The following is a 15,871-nucleotide window of genomic DNA, read 5'->3' on the forward strand; positions in this document are numbered from 1 at the left end:
TTCAGACAGTAACACTCACAGTGTAAGATCGCAGTGTATCAAAAATAAGTAACTATAGTGGAGCACAGTGTTCTGCTCCCTCTGCTCTACCATGGCCTTGGGAAAGGTACAAAGCAACACTACTTTGATTGAGCTGACACATTGTCAAGTTGCTATAATGTCCCAGCAGCATCCCTGACAGAAAGGCTTTAGTTAGGAGCTGAGGGGCAGAGTGTTCCCCCTACCTAACCCAGGACCTAGGCCAGGATGCAGAGAAACACAGGATATCCCTCTACCCCAGCTGCAACAACACACTGGTGGTGACATCGTTCAAACAGACACATACTGGCCACAATCACAAGTGAATAAATCAACGCACAACACCACATCCTTTATAATTGTTTACTTCAGTCTACCTTAGAGGGTACTGTGAGCCAAGGTTGATGCGGCCTCATAGCATTATGGTCCTGTTTTCAAATGACTTCCATTCATGTGCTCTCCCTGAGGGAAAAGTAAATATGGGATAAGAGGAGAAGTCGAGATAGGCAATCGGGACTAAATAGAAGCACAAAGATGACCAAGGTCCTTCCAGGAACGGGTCATATCCTGTGTGATATCAAGTTAACGGTATTCAACACCATGTATTCTGTCTTCAAGGAAAATGAATAGCATCACAGGTCACTCAAGCTTTTCTCCGGCAATGAATAAGCCTTAGTTTGTTTCACCAGCAAGAAGGTATGCATTACAATAGAGATGCTCTCCAACAAAAGGCACATAGACTAGTGTCTGCCTAGTAAAGACAGGTTTGTGATGGCTTGGGAGAAAAGCTTGCAGTGGAAATTAAAACTTGCTGCTTGAGGAGCACTGGCATCTCTCCAGTCACCATAAGATGCCAGCAATCAAATCTTGTCTTGTCCTTCGGGACATGGAAACAGAAACCTTTTTAAATGGAGTCTCTATTGCTGGGCCAAATGATAGGATTTCAGGGGTGTTTGGCTTTAATAGAGAATTAAATAGGCCAGTGCAGTGAGAAGGCAGTCACAGCAGAGCTTCGAGGGACACTGGCCCTTTGTGTAAAAAAAATGGAACCAGAGAATTAACATTTACTGTCACAAAACTCCAAGCCTCCCCAGAATGTGGCATTATTACTGTTTAGCACTTCGCCAGAAGGCCAGTGGCTTCAAAAGAAGGGAGTGGGATGACACAAGGTCAAAGTCCACACACACAGTACTCTATTCTGATCTTAAATGGTTGATATGAGGCCAACCCAGAGTGATTATAATATCAAAAGAGCCTTCAGAAAGTCATTATAGTAGGACAAAACACTGACATTGAGCATAGTACTTCTTTTAACTCTTGGATGAAAGCCAGACCTTGGGGAATCAAGCTGCCTGGTCGGGCTGGAGGAAAAATCACAGTCAAATGACTGGGCTTTGAATGTCAGAGCTGAGGTCAGATCCTGCTGGAGGGAGAATGACCAGTGACACTTGCAACCTGAGCAGACTATGCCACAGGACAGTAAGTCCATGCTAAATACTTTGCCTGTACTTGCCAGTACTCCCTACTCTGTTGGATGTTGAAAAGCAATGTACCAACACAAAACAACCTATTGAGTGGAGAAACCACATATTTCCTAAGTCTCGGTGTGAGTGAGTTAGCTTTCTACCTCAGGTCTTAAAGCTGCGGTACATCACAGTCTTGAGCACACTGACCCTCTACTCCACACTCCTGGGGGTATTTGTTGGAATCCCCAAAGCCTTGCACGCATTTTGGCAAAGTAGGCTCCCTCCCCACCAGCTCAGCTCTGCAAGGCAGTGACGCAGCAGAGGAACAATAGGCCCATGAATTCAGGCTACAGCCTCCTTTCACACAGACACGACCCTCACATGGCAGAGGAACCACTTCTCTCACTACAAACACAAACAACCAGCTCTGTGCAAGGAGATGCAACCAAAATGGGTGTGCATCCAATGAGCCAGTGAAAAACTATTTCTGGGCAGAACATTACAGGTAGCAGGATATCACAGTTCATCTAAACAATTCTGAGAAGCCGTCCTAACTCCCAAGTCTTTTTGAAGGCAAATTCTTCAAACAGGGAAGAACATGAGAGCAAACAGATGGACACAAAAAGTGCTGAACTTTGGCTGTGACACCATTCCTCTCTTTTGCTGGTAGATTTCAAGAGAAATCCCTTCCCTCTATCAATCCCTATATTTCTCCCTCCCTACCCAGTAAATCCTCACCTTCCAGCAGAGCCGGGAAGGGAACACAGCAGAGCGCTATCATCAACTGAGGAAACACACTGCCTCCTGTGGAACTCTTTACCTTCAAACAGCCCTGAGGAGGTGCTCACCAGGCCACATGGCTTCAATGATTACACACAAAAAGAAGTCAGTCACAGAGAAAATAAAGACAGGCAGGGATCACTCAAGTGGAGGGCTAGAAGCTGGGGGTTGGAGCTGCCAGTGTGTCAGGGGATGTATGAGATAGGGCTATAAGAGCTAAGGCTTGGAACTGTGGCTAATTCATTTAGGAATGAAAATGCAACAGGGACTGTATGGGTAGGGTGGAGGGAGAGGATCAAGGCTGAGGGATGAGAATGGGCTGGAGCTGGGAATGGTGTTTGAGCCTGGAAATGGGACTAGGGGCTAGGGCTGGTACTAGAGGCTGGGGTTGGGACTACAGGTTGGGGCTGTCTGGGGTCTGGGGTTGTGACAATCTGAGAGAGCGTTGAGAATCAGGAATGTCCCTGAGAGGGGGTATAACAGCAGCCCCCTGAAGAGCCATGGTCACGTCCCACCCTTCCCGACCCCACCCACTGGTCAGAGCTGGAGCACTGTAACAGAATCTGCAGGAGGGAAGGGGTCTGCTGGGTGCACATTCTCTAACCAGCCAAAAAAATTCTCTGACACACCCTTCTCGCTGCTCACTGCACCTTATCTGTTCACATTTTTCACATTCCCTCAAGTCTCACTGTTGTGAAAAACCTGACTTCTACAGAACTGATCTACAGTAAGTAACTTACAGTAAGTAGGCTACAGTCTGATTATAGATTCTCTATGAATACTGTTGTTTGACCTCTATAGTTTCTACCTCTATAGATTAAAATCTAAATAATGGACCATGCTACAACTAAATAAAAATACAATTGAACCTAAAATGTAATGACACAAAACAAACATATACATATTTTCAGGAGATGTCCACTCCATAACTCATCTGACCCACTTTATTCAGCATATCCCAACCATATCCCAAACCCCTGCTGCTATTATTGTGTGAAACAATCTCATCATTCATCTACTGAGGTCCACAATTACCCCTGCCCTTTCAATGGATGAACAGAGAGAGAGAGGAGGAACAATGAGGAAAAATGCACAACTCATGAACTACAGCTCATTAGATTAGTGACGGCTTGCCACTGCAATTAACGGGCAAAGGGAACAATTTAGTGCTCCAGTTTCCAGCATTATACTCTGCATGGGGCAGCCCTATCAATGCACATTTCATGGCCGAAGGAGAGAGAAGCAGCGTTTCGATGGGAGACAGGACAGATGAATGCCAGACCATGCACACTTTATACTAAGCAATTCAGCAGGCTGTGCGGTCGCTCACTCACATGCAGAAATTATTATTACTTTCAATCCTGCCAATGCCTGGTGGATAAAAGTACAGTAGACTGAAACTGCCATAAATAGTTTTTGTGTGTGACAACCTAACAATGGATTGGTATTTTAAGGGAAAGGCCCAAATTACTGAAGATAAACTCAAACTGATAGCAGCCAAACTGTCTGAATACTGAGTAACAATAAGGTCAGACATCTTGTCACTTGTTTATAAAGCACTGGTGGTGAATTCTTGATGACAAACTCTTCCCCTCAAGCAAGAACAACATTATCTCAGAAGGGGCTGGCTGCTGTGTCAACCCCCACCACAGCAGGAGGAAGCTGGGGGCAAGGAGAGGACTTCCAGGCCCTGACACAAACAGGAAGCATGTGAGCCAGGCAACACCTAGTCAACACAATGCTCCTCTAGCCTTGTCAGTGTGGTTCTCTTATGCCTCTCTCCTCCATTAGCCCTATTTATGCTCTTACCTCACTGTCCCCTCTACCACTTCCCTACCCTGTCTTCTCTTTACTAGTCCATTTTCCTTTCCCCATCCCCTCTCCCAAGTCTTTAAAAGGCTTTGTTTGGTCCTATTTTTCTTCCTGTTGAGCCACCCAGTAAAATCTGTTTACAGCAAAACCACACCTCAACATCATAAAATACATCCTAAAGCTTCTTAATGACACTATATGTCATCTAGGGTAAACAGAGTCCGATAAGTTCCCATGAAAAGTGATGACAAGTTGGTTTAACTGTCAGATAGCTGTCTTTTTTATCTTGGTTGGTTCAGCAGAACTACAGAGAAGGGAGTGTTTTTGCCCAGCACAGTTGAACCGTTTTCAGAATTGTTTTTCAGCTTTCAGCTGGGGTTGTTATTACAGTGTGTGCAGTGAAATGCAGTTAGGCAAGTGCAAGAAGAGAGTGGAGAAGAGCAGTTCATGTGTAGAACTATGACATTCTCTAACACTGGCACCATGCAGTCAATGATTCACTAACTCCTAGAGGACTTTCCAGACATTCATTCAAGTATGCATACTGTACATAACATTTTAATCTCAATAAACACAAAAGCCTGATTTCCTTATAATAACACATAATGAGGGTTTCATTTCCTCAGTAAATAAACGAAGGAACACTAAAGTTATACAAATTCAATGGCCTTTGGATAGGATTCATTATTTACTTGTTCCAAACAAATGAATTATCTTAACAGCTGGTAGACAATGATGGGGGCGTAATCTTATTTTTCCAATTCCAATACACAGCAGTCATAACAAAAACAACTTAAAGCATTTTTTTGTTCGAGGTAAGACGGTCCTATTGTGTTAGTTACTAAAATTAAGCTTAATTTTGAGGCACAACTTTGAAGCTGGTCGAAATTTCCTGGTCCTTTCACTTCAAAGCTATCGAATATCTACTGATGCCGAACATATGGCAACAAGAACATTCCCAAACAAACCTTCTAAACAAACACTTTACTACCCAAAGTACACATGATGCCATACTCAAGGGTTTGCCCAAATCTCCCATTAACATCAATACACCCAGCACACAGGTGACGTCTTGAGGACATTTGGCGACATTCCCATTAGGTCCCTTAAGGGTTTCGACACAACGTTATCCCACTGACGTTCTAAGAACTTTCTAAAAACGTTGCGTGATGTACCCAAGGGAACGTTCTCTGGGGGACCTTTTTATAGTTCCCGGTTTGTCCCAGGGATGTTTTTAGGATGTTCTTGGGACGTTGTGTCATGGTCCTCTGGAGGTTTTGTCTAGTTCCTGGTTAGTAACGGGGCCTTCCCGAGGACGTTTTTGGGCATTCTTGTGATATTGTGTCATGGTCCCATGAAGGTTCTTGGGACATTGTGTCATGGTTCCCTGGAGATTTTTGTCACGTGATGGTCCCACGTGTCCCAAACCATTATAAGTAAAGTAATGAAATGGTATGGGGGTTTTAAGGTAAGTGGTACGCTGTTCAGCTAATAGTGTACAAATCTTTAATGAATGACAATATCATCACATTTGACATGATCCCTTTTTAAAATGAACCCACATGGAATTTGAACTCTGAATTTGGGTATGCTGATCTTTCTGCTGCGCCACAAAGTCTGTAAAATTTAAAAGTCCCGACACCTTCATTACCTATAATACATCTCTGCACTTAGCAAACGAGTGCCATCTACACTGCTCTTTTAGTTATCAGTCATCTGACTATTCTCTCATTGATTTCATTTACTTATTTCAGCAATTTGAGTTTGGATTTTCATTATAGTTGTCCAATATTGGTGGGGCATATTATTCTGTTTTAATGTTACTCCTGAATCACTATGTATTTTTAATAGAGCTGAGATTTACTTTGATGTGCAAAGTGTAGGAATAGGCCTGCTACAGGTGAAATCAGTTACTGATACAGACATGGTGGTGTAGCAGGAAGATTGGAATTCCATGAACCAAGATGTTGTGAGTTCAAATTCCAGGTGAGGACAAGTTAAGCAATAATCACTGTATGAATAAACATACACAATGTAATCATGTATGTTAAATATGTAACACTGTTTGTGGTGTGGGTATCCCTAGCATTGCCAAAAGACAAAGACACGCACCCCTCAACAACAACAAAAAAGACAAAGAGCTGTGACTGGAACAGTGGTCCACCAACCAGGGCCTTGATGGGCTTGGCAACAGTAACAAGGGAAGATGTATAATGAAAGTAGGGTGCGTGTACCCTGGTTAAAATGTTTTGGTAGGGGAGAACGTTTCTTTGCAACCATCAGCTGGTGTCCCGGGACAAACGGGGAACTAGACAAAACCTCCATGGGACCATGACACAACGTCCAAAGAACGACCTAAAAATGTCCTCAGGGACGTCCCCGTATCAACCAGGAACTAGACAAAGCCTCCAAGGGACCATGACACAAGGGACCAAGAATGTCCTAAGTTACCTGTTTGGCCTTCTCCACAGACGTCTGCAGCTTGCGGATCTCCTTCTCATACTGCTCCCTCAGTTTATCCACCTCCTGGTCATGTGTGGCCACCTCCTCCTTCAGTGCTCCCTTCAGGGCAGTCAGCTCCCTCTCCCTCCTCCTCAGCACCTCCTCCTGCTCCTCCTTGGCCAGCAGCACCTCCTGTAAATCCAGCTTCATTTGCATCAGCTCCTACATAGGAGGAGAGGAGGAAGTGGTGACAGTGTCTCGCTAAAATCTCACCCTGAGATTAACTGCTACCTCAACAGGTAACGTGCACAGAAATCTCCAGCACTGCCATTACTGCCCAAGAAATTCTGCTTCAGCAAATGTGCCAGTAAGAATAACATGTTTACACATTACCAACACTGGCACTACAACGGTATTGACATGGTGGTTATTATGGGACTGCAAAGCCCTTTCCATGCAGGCCGCTAAGCTCCTCTATGTCAACGCTCTCTCCTCTGAGAGTTGTGGGACCTGTGTTTTACCTCCATCATGGCATCCTTCTCTCCGTCGGTCACCACCGTCTTGGCGCCATCCAGCTCGTCGTGCATCTCTGACAGCTGGTCCTGCAGGTCCCTGATCTCCGTCTGGTACTGCTCCCTCTCCATCTTCACCTGGAACAGCCTGCCAGACCACACAGAGCAGCATACAGTCACAACACACACACCATTACCTGAACACCTGCACCCTGCTTCACACAATGGAACGATACCACCTGCGCTCTGTCAGAAACGCCTGTTCTCCAGGCTAACAGGAGCTATGATGAGCACCTGGGCACTGATCTACCAATCACATCATAGTCACACCACCTGCCCACTCCAACACAGAGAGGGTCTGTTTAGTGACAGGGGGTCATGCACGCAGATGTAGAGTAAGTAGACTGAACACTACTTATTCGCCAGCTCAGTGTACTTATTCCCACATACTGACATGAACCTTTTTCAAAATAGAGAGTCCATTCTTGAAAAATGTAAGCAATTATACAGTGAATGAGAGTAGTTGAGTGATTCTTTCTAAATAAGGCAGGCCCCTCTCTGTCTCTGTCTCTTATTTCTATGGAGTCCATGATATGGATGTCTCTATGTCATTAGATTACTGGGGAGTCTGGATCCACAGGGCCTCCACTGTCAGCTCCCATCCGCCAGGATGGCCAGTCTCTATTGTGATTGTCCATGATCAGGATCAACTGAGCCATCCAAAGGTTTAACAGATTAGTCCAACATCAACAGACATTTAAGCCATGGTGATATACACTCATCACTTTGTAGGGCTTTGGTGGGACTCTGCACTGTACATTAACACAAAATGTCAGAGGGGAAGGAGAACTATAGGAGGCCATTATTTTCAGACAAAGACAGAAACTCTAATGGCCGAAAATAAATTGCAAGCCCAAGGAACACATTATAATCATCCTGTGACTACAGAAAACAACCTACAACTTTCTCCTCCACAAAAAAAAGAGATATAGATAAACAACTTTCCCCCGATAAGAGTCTTAAATCTGAGGATTATCCCCATTGTGCTGGTTTCTTAAGCTGGGCTTTGTCGACCTGTCACTCCTTGCCTCACAGTGTGTATGCCCTGGTCTGGTGGTCAGTCACTTACTCCTCCAGTGTGGTGCGGAGTTCAGCCTCTGTTTTGGCCAGTTTGTCCCTCAGTCGAGAGCATTCCTCCTGGCTCCTCTCCAGCTCCGTCTGCAGGACCTTCACCTCTGCTCCGGCTTTTTCATGGGCCTCATTCAGACCCATCTGCTTCTTTAACACGCAAGGACACACGCACACACACACTTTAATAAAACACCATTCCTCTCACCACACCAAATACATATGAAATGCATGACGTTCATAGTATAGTATCTGAATGACAGTTTTGACAGTATCTAACCAACAAACTCAGTGGCTGTGATGTCTACTGGTCCGCTTAAGTTAGGTATTAGCACCAATAGGATTATTGTGTCTTAAGAGGTGTGAGCCAGGGATTCTAATGTCCTGCACAGACATCCAAGATAGCAGCTAGGTTCAACATGTATGACATGGCATCATAGTATTACCTTGGTTTGCTCCTCCAGCTGCTTTTTCAGTTCAACAACTTCCTTCTCCAGTGCTACCCTCTGTTCCTGTAGGGCTTTGGTTTGGGTAGCCATGTCAGGAGACTGGGAGGGGGAACAGGGACAGGAGTTATATTTGAATCCATTTACCTTTTCAAAATCACTCACAATATATTTGCATGATAGCATTACTCTAAGATGTCTTATTTTCGTAAAAAACAAAAACATGTCGGTTGCTTTGGTTTATGGCAGATCTCAGTGAACAAAAGGAAGGGTGGTGACTAGTTTCTCCCCATAATGCACAGGTTTATACATGGCGGTCAGTGGAGGCTGGTGGGAGGAGCTACTGGCTCATTGTAATGGCTGGAATGGAATAAATGGAACGGAGTCAAACATGTGGTTTCCATATGTATGATGTGTTTGATACCGTTCCATTTATTCCATTCCAGACATTACAATGAGCGCGTCCTCCTATAGCTCCTCCCACCAGCCTCCACTGATGGAGGTGGTAACTACAGTGGCTGTTGTCAATGGTAGGTAAACACAGCCTGGTGCGTTATATGCTGCTCACCAAGTGAAAGCTTCTGGCCTAAGGCTAAGATAAGAGGCTCATAGATTTAGCTGTTTGTTGAGTTAAATTACAACAACTCCACAACAATGCCTCACTTTGTTGTCACTCCCCGCTGCCCGCGACTTTAATGTCTGGATCTTCTCAAACACCAGGTTGACCTTCCTCTTGGTGGTGTCCTCGTTATCAGTGCTCCTGCGGGGACACACACACACGCACAGTCAGAACACAAGTGCACTCCCACACTCGGCTGATCTGAGGGTAAAGAGGGGTCTCTGTGTGTGGTAGGTGGATCAGATCAGGGTCTAATCCCAGACTGTTCTGGTTCCTGCTCTGCCGGGGGCCAACTGCTTTGATGTGTCACCTCGCGACCCGGTCAACCTCATTATGCCCATCCATTAGGGGGCGCATGCAGGGGAATCCCTGGCCCTCCTATAGAACCTGGCTGTATGCAGGGTGCACCCTCTCTCTTCCTATATCGGCCACAACCCCGGGGAAAGGTTCTAAGGTTCCATTCCATTCCACTACCTGACAGGGGAGTTCTAGCCCCCCTCCTTCATGTTTTATAACTTCAGCTGGTGAATGTTTGTTCTTTCTTTGATGACTCAGTGTCAGAACACCACTTCCATCTGTGTTCCTTTCCATTGATTTCTGACCCTTGACCTGTGACCTGACACACCCAAAGCAGTTTCCTGAACTCACTGGGCATCGAAAAAGCCTGGAGCACACATGGAATGTAGACACTGAGGAACTGAGGCACTTTAGAAGTTTAGGATTTAAAATGCAAAACTTCTAAAACCATGGACACAAATGTACAGTCCAACCATGACACAATGCTCTGTGAGAGACACAGAACTTGACCTGGGATTGGATAGCAACTCTAAGATCCAACTTTACCGGTGCTGTGATTGAAATGTTATCCTATTGGATATATGCACAGGACTTTCAGACTTGGCTTCTTGGCGAACATACTTGGTTTAAGCTTTGTAACCCCCCCCCCCCCCAAAGCCTTTTAACCTAGTCTAGCTATAAAACTTTCAGAGAGTGAAACCAAACTTTAGCTGGTGTACCTTGGTACTGAACAACAACGAAACTGTGTAGCACCTCATATTACTATTTAATAATATAAACCATCATGTATCACCCTTACCAGTTCATCTATCTTAAACCATGAAGTACACCATAGAGATACTCATCTGATAGAGTATCTATGTGAGATGCTTCCCACTGATAACTCCTCCATTTCCCCCTACTGTAAGTGATAGGATTTACAGTGTGGGGTGAAAGGAGAACATCAAGAATCAGGTGATAAGCAGAGCAGGGTTGATACCCTACATTCCTCAGTAGAGAGGGAGAGAGAGACAGGGAGAAAGAGAAATGGGAAGAGGAACGAACACCACTAAGCAGCTGCATCGACCACAGCTAAGAAATGGAGGTGGAGACTGAATGGGAGTATAAATTCCAAACAGTCAGACTCAGATAAAAAAATGTTTAAGTGCTCCCATGGGGCTTTTTTTTCAAATGGTGCATTACTTAAAGATGCACTATGTAGAAATTGTTCCTCTATTTCCTGTTTGCAAAATGTTTAATAGTTTCCTTAATTTCAATTTATGTGGCAAAAGAAGCAAGTATACTATATAGAATCATTGTACTATCTAAACCCCTGTGAAATATTTTTCTCATAACCAAAAATATTGTATTTTCAGCTGTTTGAAGCTGGTGTACAAAACCAAAAGTAAAAAATGCAAAAACAAAACTTAAGAATGGGAAGCATAGAAATAGTGCACATAGAACAGATCTACCGCTGCTTAGACTTGCTTTTAATGAGAATGACAGCACTATAACACATATTTCTATGTGAATTTCTATGTGAATTTGGTGGGGTAGCCCAAAAAGTTACATATTGGAGCTTTAAGAGTGTAACTTGGCACATGTTATGTTTAGACTGTGCAGTTTACTGCCCGCTGCATAGTGAAAGTGATACTCATGGCATCATCATGTTGCCTACTAGTGTATTAATATATTACCAATTCGTACAAAAAATCTACCATTAATACCCTTTAGATTTAATGGACATTGCTGTAAAACTGGAACATTACATCAGTGAGGTAAAAACTCACCCATCCTTGAGGTAATTAAACAAAATCTGTTTTGCCGTCTCTTCATGTGTTTGTTGTGAAAGCTCCTGCTGACCTTTCAAAAGATCAGGTGTCACCTGGATGCAAGAGGAAATAAGCAGAGAGGCATCAGAGTTCTGACAGATAATTTCACATGCAGTTACGTAGTAATAGAGAATGATTTGTTAAACAACTAACCTAACTGTAATCATAAATAATGTATTGTTTACCTGCACATCCAACTCTGCACTAGGCTTCTTGCCCGAGTTAGAGGAAGGCTTGGATAGCGAGGTTTTAGCCACACTTGTTAAAATCTTTGTGCTTGGTGAAGATTGACCATCCTCAGCATTTGTACTGTCCAGGGGTAACGTAGAGGAGCGATTTAGCACCACCTTATACCCCTGGATGGAGCCTGCTGCTTTAGAGGTCATGCTCTGAGGGGAGCCTGGAGCAATGCTACCACAGGCCGAAGATTTGGCACTTGGCTTCCTCTCTACCGCTGTTACCCAGGAGTCTTTACTCCCAGACAACTTCTGCAGATACAGCTGTGAGGGGCGGAGGACGTGCTCCGTGGACCTCCCCTGGTTCTTGCTAAACTCATCCATGTATTCCGACTCTCCCCGGAGGCTAAAGGGAAGGGCGCTGTCCACACTCCTAGAGCGCTTCCTGTCCTCTGGGTTGATCCTGTTCCTGCGGCCCGCCCTGCCCCGTCGCTGGTGACCACCATCCTTACCGTCAAACTTGTCGATGAGCTCGTCCACGCCGGGGATGGAGCCTGTGTCGATGTCTCGGCCCGTGCCGGGTTGGAAGGGAATGTAGCGTCGGTTCTGGTGGCGGTTGATGGTATCTGCGTACAGCGCCTCCAGCTGGTCGGTAGAGGAGGTAGAGGAGTGGCGGGAGCGGGACGAGGACTGCAGCACGGGGCCGCTGGAGTCAACTCTGCGCAGGGGGAGGACGTCTGGCTCATGGTGGCTGCGCTCCAGGCTAGAGTTGGCACTGCTAATGGAGCTGGCGGTCCGGCAGGAAGCCTTGGTCTGCTCACTGAGGGGGCTGGACACAGCATAGGGCTGGGGTATGGGGACGCGTTGGGGCAGCTGGGACTGGGGTGGAGACTGAGACTGGGGTGGAGACTGGGGTTTGGATTGTGGCAGAGACTGGGGTTGGGGTTTGGACAGGTGCTGAGACTTGGGTTTGGACTGGGGCTGGGCCACCTGGGTCTGAGGCTTAGACTGTGGCTGAGCCAGCTGGGCTTGAGGCTTGGATTGAGACTGGACTAGTTTGGTTTGGGGCTTAGAGGGGGCTGGCTGGGGCTGGGGCTTGGGCTGAGGCTGTGTTCTCTCCTGCAGGGCAGGACTACTCCTATGATCCAGGCTGGATGACCTGGCATGGGCGACTACTGGGGAGGTGGATCTGGGAGAAGAGCCCTGGTAGGTGCTCCCAGTCTCTGCCAGGGACATTGGCCGGGGAGGCAGGCTGTGGTTACCGTCCAGGTTCAAGGTGTTGTTCTCTGGGTCATAAGGCTTGAGGATCTCTGGGTGCCTCTGGAAGTTCAGCAGGGTGGACGCTGGCTTCTTCCCCTGCTCTGTGACTCCATTGTGAGAGCCCCCAAACTGCATCTGTTTTTGGGACCTGTACTCAACAAAGGGGCTGTCAGAAACAGCCTCCCTGCTTCCTTTGAAGTCATACTCATGGTAGTTGTCAATAAAGGAGCCCTGTGTGTCATTGTAGCCGTTACTATTAGGATCTGTACAGGAGTTGGACCCACGGTCCTGGTTGTTCAGCACCACGTACGGGTGTCCATCAATCCCCTGGACCCTAATGCTGAGGCCATAGGAGCCAGCTCCATTGTGAGGCCTGGAAGAGCGGGCCGGCTGGCTGACTCTGTACGACTCCATCAGGAATGCAGCAAGAGAACAAATCCCTCTCCCTGGATCAGGCCCACCTCTGCAAAAAAAGGACATAATCAGCAAATGTTTCACTGCTCCATGGCCTGCTAATGAGAGTTTAAAGCCTCACAATATTTGATTACATAATCTGGTCTAACTTTCCTTTTTTCTGTACTTAATGGTCTCTGTGTTTAGAGAGTGGTTCCACAGAGAGCACCCTAACTGATCAGCTCCACCACAGGTTGCCTAGCAGTTAAGAGCATTGGGCCAGTAACCGAAAGGTTGATGGTTTGAATCCTGAGCCGGCAAGGTGGAAAAATCTGCCATTCTGCCCTTGAGCAAGGCAGTTAACCCCCAACAACAACTGCTCCCCGGGCGCCGATGACGCCGATTAAGGCAGCCCCCTGCACCTCTCTGATTCAGAGGGGTTGGGTTGCAATGCATTCAGTTGTGCAACTGACTTGGTACTCCCTTTTCCTGCCAAATGAAGGAGTGAGGCACTGCACTGCCCTAAAATAACATAAGAGAGGCCAGTCTTTATCAACACACTGAACTTGAAAAACAGTGAGTCAACAATTCCTACACTCTTTTGAAGGGAAAATATGACCAGGTACTGTATGCTGTATAACTGGCACCTTAATGCGCTGTAATTGGATGTTACTAACAGGCATAAGTGAATAATTATATACATGGTGTGAATGAATATTTACTGCACATAAAGGTGTAATCAGGTCTAATGGACTGACAATAAAAACTGGTATTACAGCTTAGTGACAGACTCCAACGATATGTCACACTACACCTGGAAATCCCATGACTATGCATAGCCGTAGCCTATACAGTAACCTTCTTGAATGTCTTTGCTAGTGAATGTGTGTGTGTGTGTGTGTGTGTGTGTGTGTGTGTGTGTGTGTGTGTGTGTGTGTGTGTGTGTGTGTGTGTGTGTGTGTCTGTCTGTCTATCTGTGAATCTATTGAACCAACCTCTGCCAATCCTTATAAAGTACACTGTGATTTGCAGTCCCTGTAGAGGGCCCTGGTGGGTGTAACAGTGAACCATGGGAAGAGCAGGGTAACAGACCTACAGCAGGGCCATTGTCATCAACCCCACTTAACACCACAGCATTAAGAGAGGCACTACACCACTGACGGCAGGAACCTGTGTTGATAGGTTCAACTGTTTTCTACTGTACTTGCCAAAAATATACACAAGTAACTGAATATTTAGACCACCTTGATACTATTAGGTATTCACATTATAACACACATATAAAGTAGACATCAAGTTCTTTGACTCAAGTATCTGAGTGTCTTCTGAGTAAAGAAATATAATATTTGTGAATTATCTGCCAGATTACAAGTAGTGTGTAGTCTGAAGCTGAGGACACAGCATAGGGCCATTTGACCCTAAGAAGCAGGTCTGTATCAGCTAACAGGAAGGTCAGCAGAGACACACAGCATCACAGACATCAGTGGGCACCATGTGTTTGTATAGACAATGGGCTCTTATCAGAGACCTGTAGGCTCAGCTGATAATATCCTATTCCACCCCCAAACAAACAAATACATAGATGAATGCCATGAATGGCCTGGTGTTACAATAGCAGGACAAATTGTGATAGGGATGGGAGGGCTATGATAAGGAAACAAAGGTGATAGCAGATAATGTCACTTTGTAATGAAATGCACAGACATGCCCGCAAGGCCTTTGAGGAAATCTCAATAAATCACTCTTTCAAACTGAAAACAAGTATTGCCTACTGCTCTACAGAACTGAACCAGCATGTTAATATCAGGTGTGACAGGGAGAATAGAAGCGACGCAGCAGGCTCTTCTTGATTCTATTAATACTCAGAGGACAGAATCTCATACTTTCCAGCCATTGAAAGGATGGAAGAAGAATGAGGCTAAGTTAGCCCCTTATCCAAAAGGAAAGGCACTGTGAAGAACAGAAAACAGCAGAAGATGACACAATAGCCTCTTTCACTCCAAGTATCACATGTATCCAACAACACAAGGGCTGTGAGGTGTGAGTGCAGCTCTTTTCCTCTCATTGTGTTACTCTCTGCATGGGAGGAAACACTTGCTGAGCCAACTTCTCCCCCCTGCTCCCCTGCGATCCATAACTAGACCAATTCCCTCGCCACGGTGCCCCTACACCTCAGACCAAAGGTCAGTGCTGAGAGTGGGTTAGGATGTCAAGGCCCTGCCTTTGATCTTTCCAGGGAAAGATTGAGAACAGAAAAAATGGAGAATAATCTACATGTGCAGTGCACTGACTGATTCTCTACATCCTGGGGATGTGTTGTTTTCACAATACACCATTCAGGCCTGTAAAAGACAACTATAGGAGAGCACATTAGGACACTGCCTTGATTCCAAAAACTGAATACAAAAGAGTTACATTCATGGCAGATTTGATATTATTAGTGTACTCATGACAGATTGAGTTTATTCATATTCCAGGGAGAGCTATTAAGCCTTAGAAAAATGATGCAATTCCTAATTCAAAATCCCTAAAACAGATTATTTATGGAAGAATATCAGTTACTTATAGCATGTTATGACATGTATATCCCATGCATTCATACCAAGTAAATAACAGAAAGTAATGGAAAACTAGGAGAAAAGAGGCGGACATTTTATTCCAAGGAATTTGCTCTTGGGTAAATATAGCCATGCATGACTTTAATAATGTTT

General features: G+C 45.3%; 1 protein-coding gene across 1 annotated transcript in view; it reads right to left on the minus strand.

The window, feature by feature from the left end:
* Positions 1-15,871, minus strand: part of LOC115203101 (cingulin-like protein 1) — a 41,367-nt gene that overhangs the window by 24,817 nt on the left and 679 nt on the right. The window contains exons 2-8 of the mRNA XM_029767470.1: positions 11,517-13,230; positions 11,290-11,384; positions 9,268-9,364; positions 8,605-8,706; positions 8,160-8,308; positions 7,040-7,178; positions 6,528-6,740 (exon numbers count right to left, since the gene is read on the minus strand). Coding sequence (XP_029623330.1) covers positions 6,528-6,740; positions 7,040-7,178; positions 8,160-8,308; positions 8,605-8,706; positions 9,268-9,364; positions 11,290-11,384; positions 11,517-13,181 — 2,460 coding nt within the window. The 5' untranslated portion in view covers positions 13,182-13,230. The remainder of the gene's footprint in view (positions 1-6,527; positions 6,741-7,039; positions 7,179-8,159; positions 8,309-8,604; positions 8,707-9,267; positions 9,365-11,289; positions 11,385-11,516; positions 13,231-15,871) is intronic.

This window comes from Salmo trutta, chromosome 12 (assembly GCF_901001165.1).
Source record: "Salmo trutta chromosome 12, fSalTru1.1, whole genome shotgun sequence".
NCBI lineage: Eukaryota > Metazoa > Chordata > Actinopteri > Salmoniformes > Salmonidae > Salmo > Salmo trutta.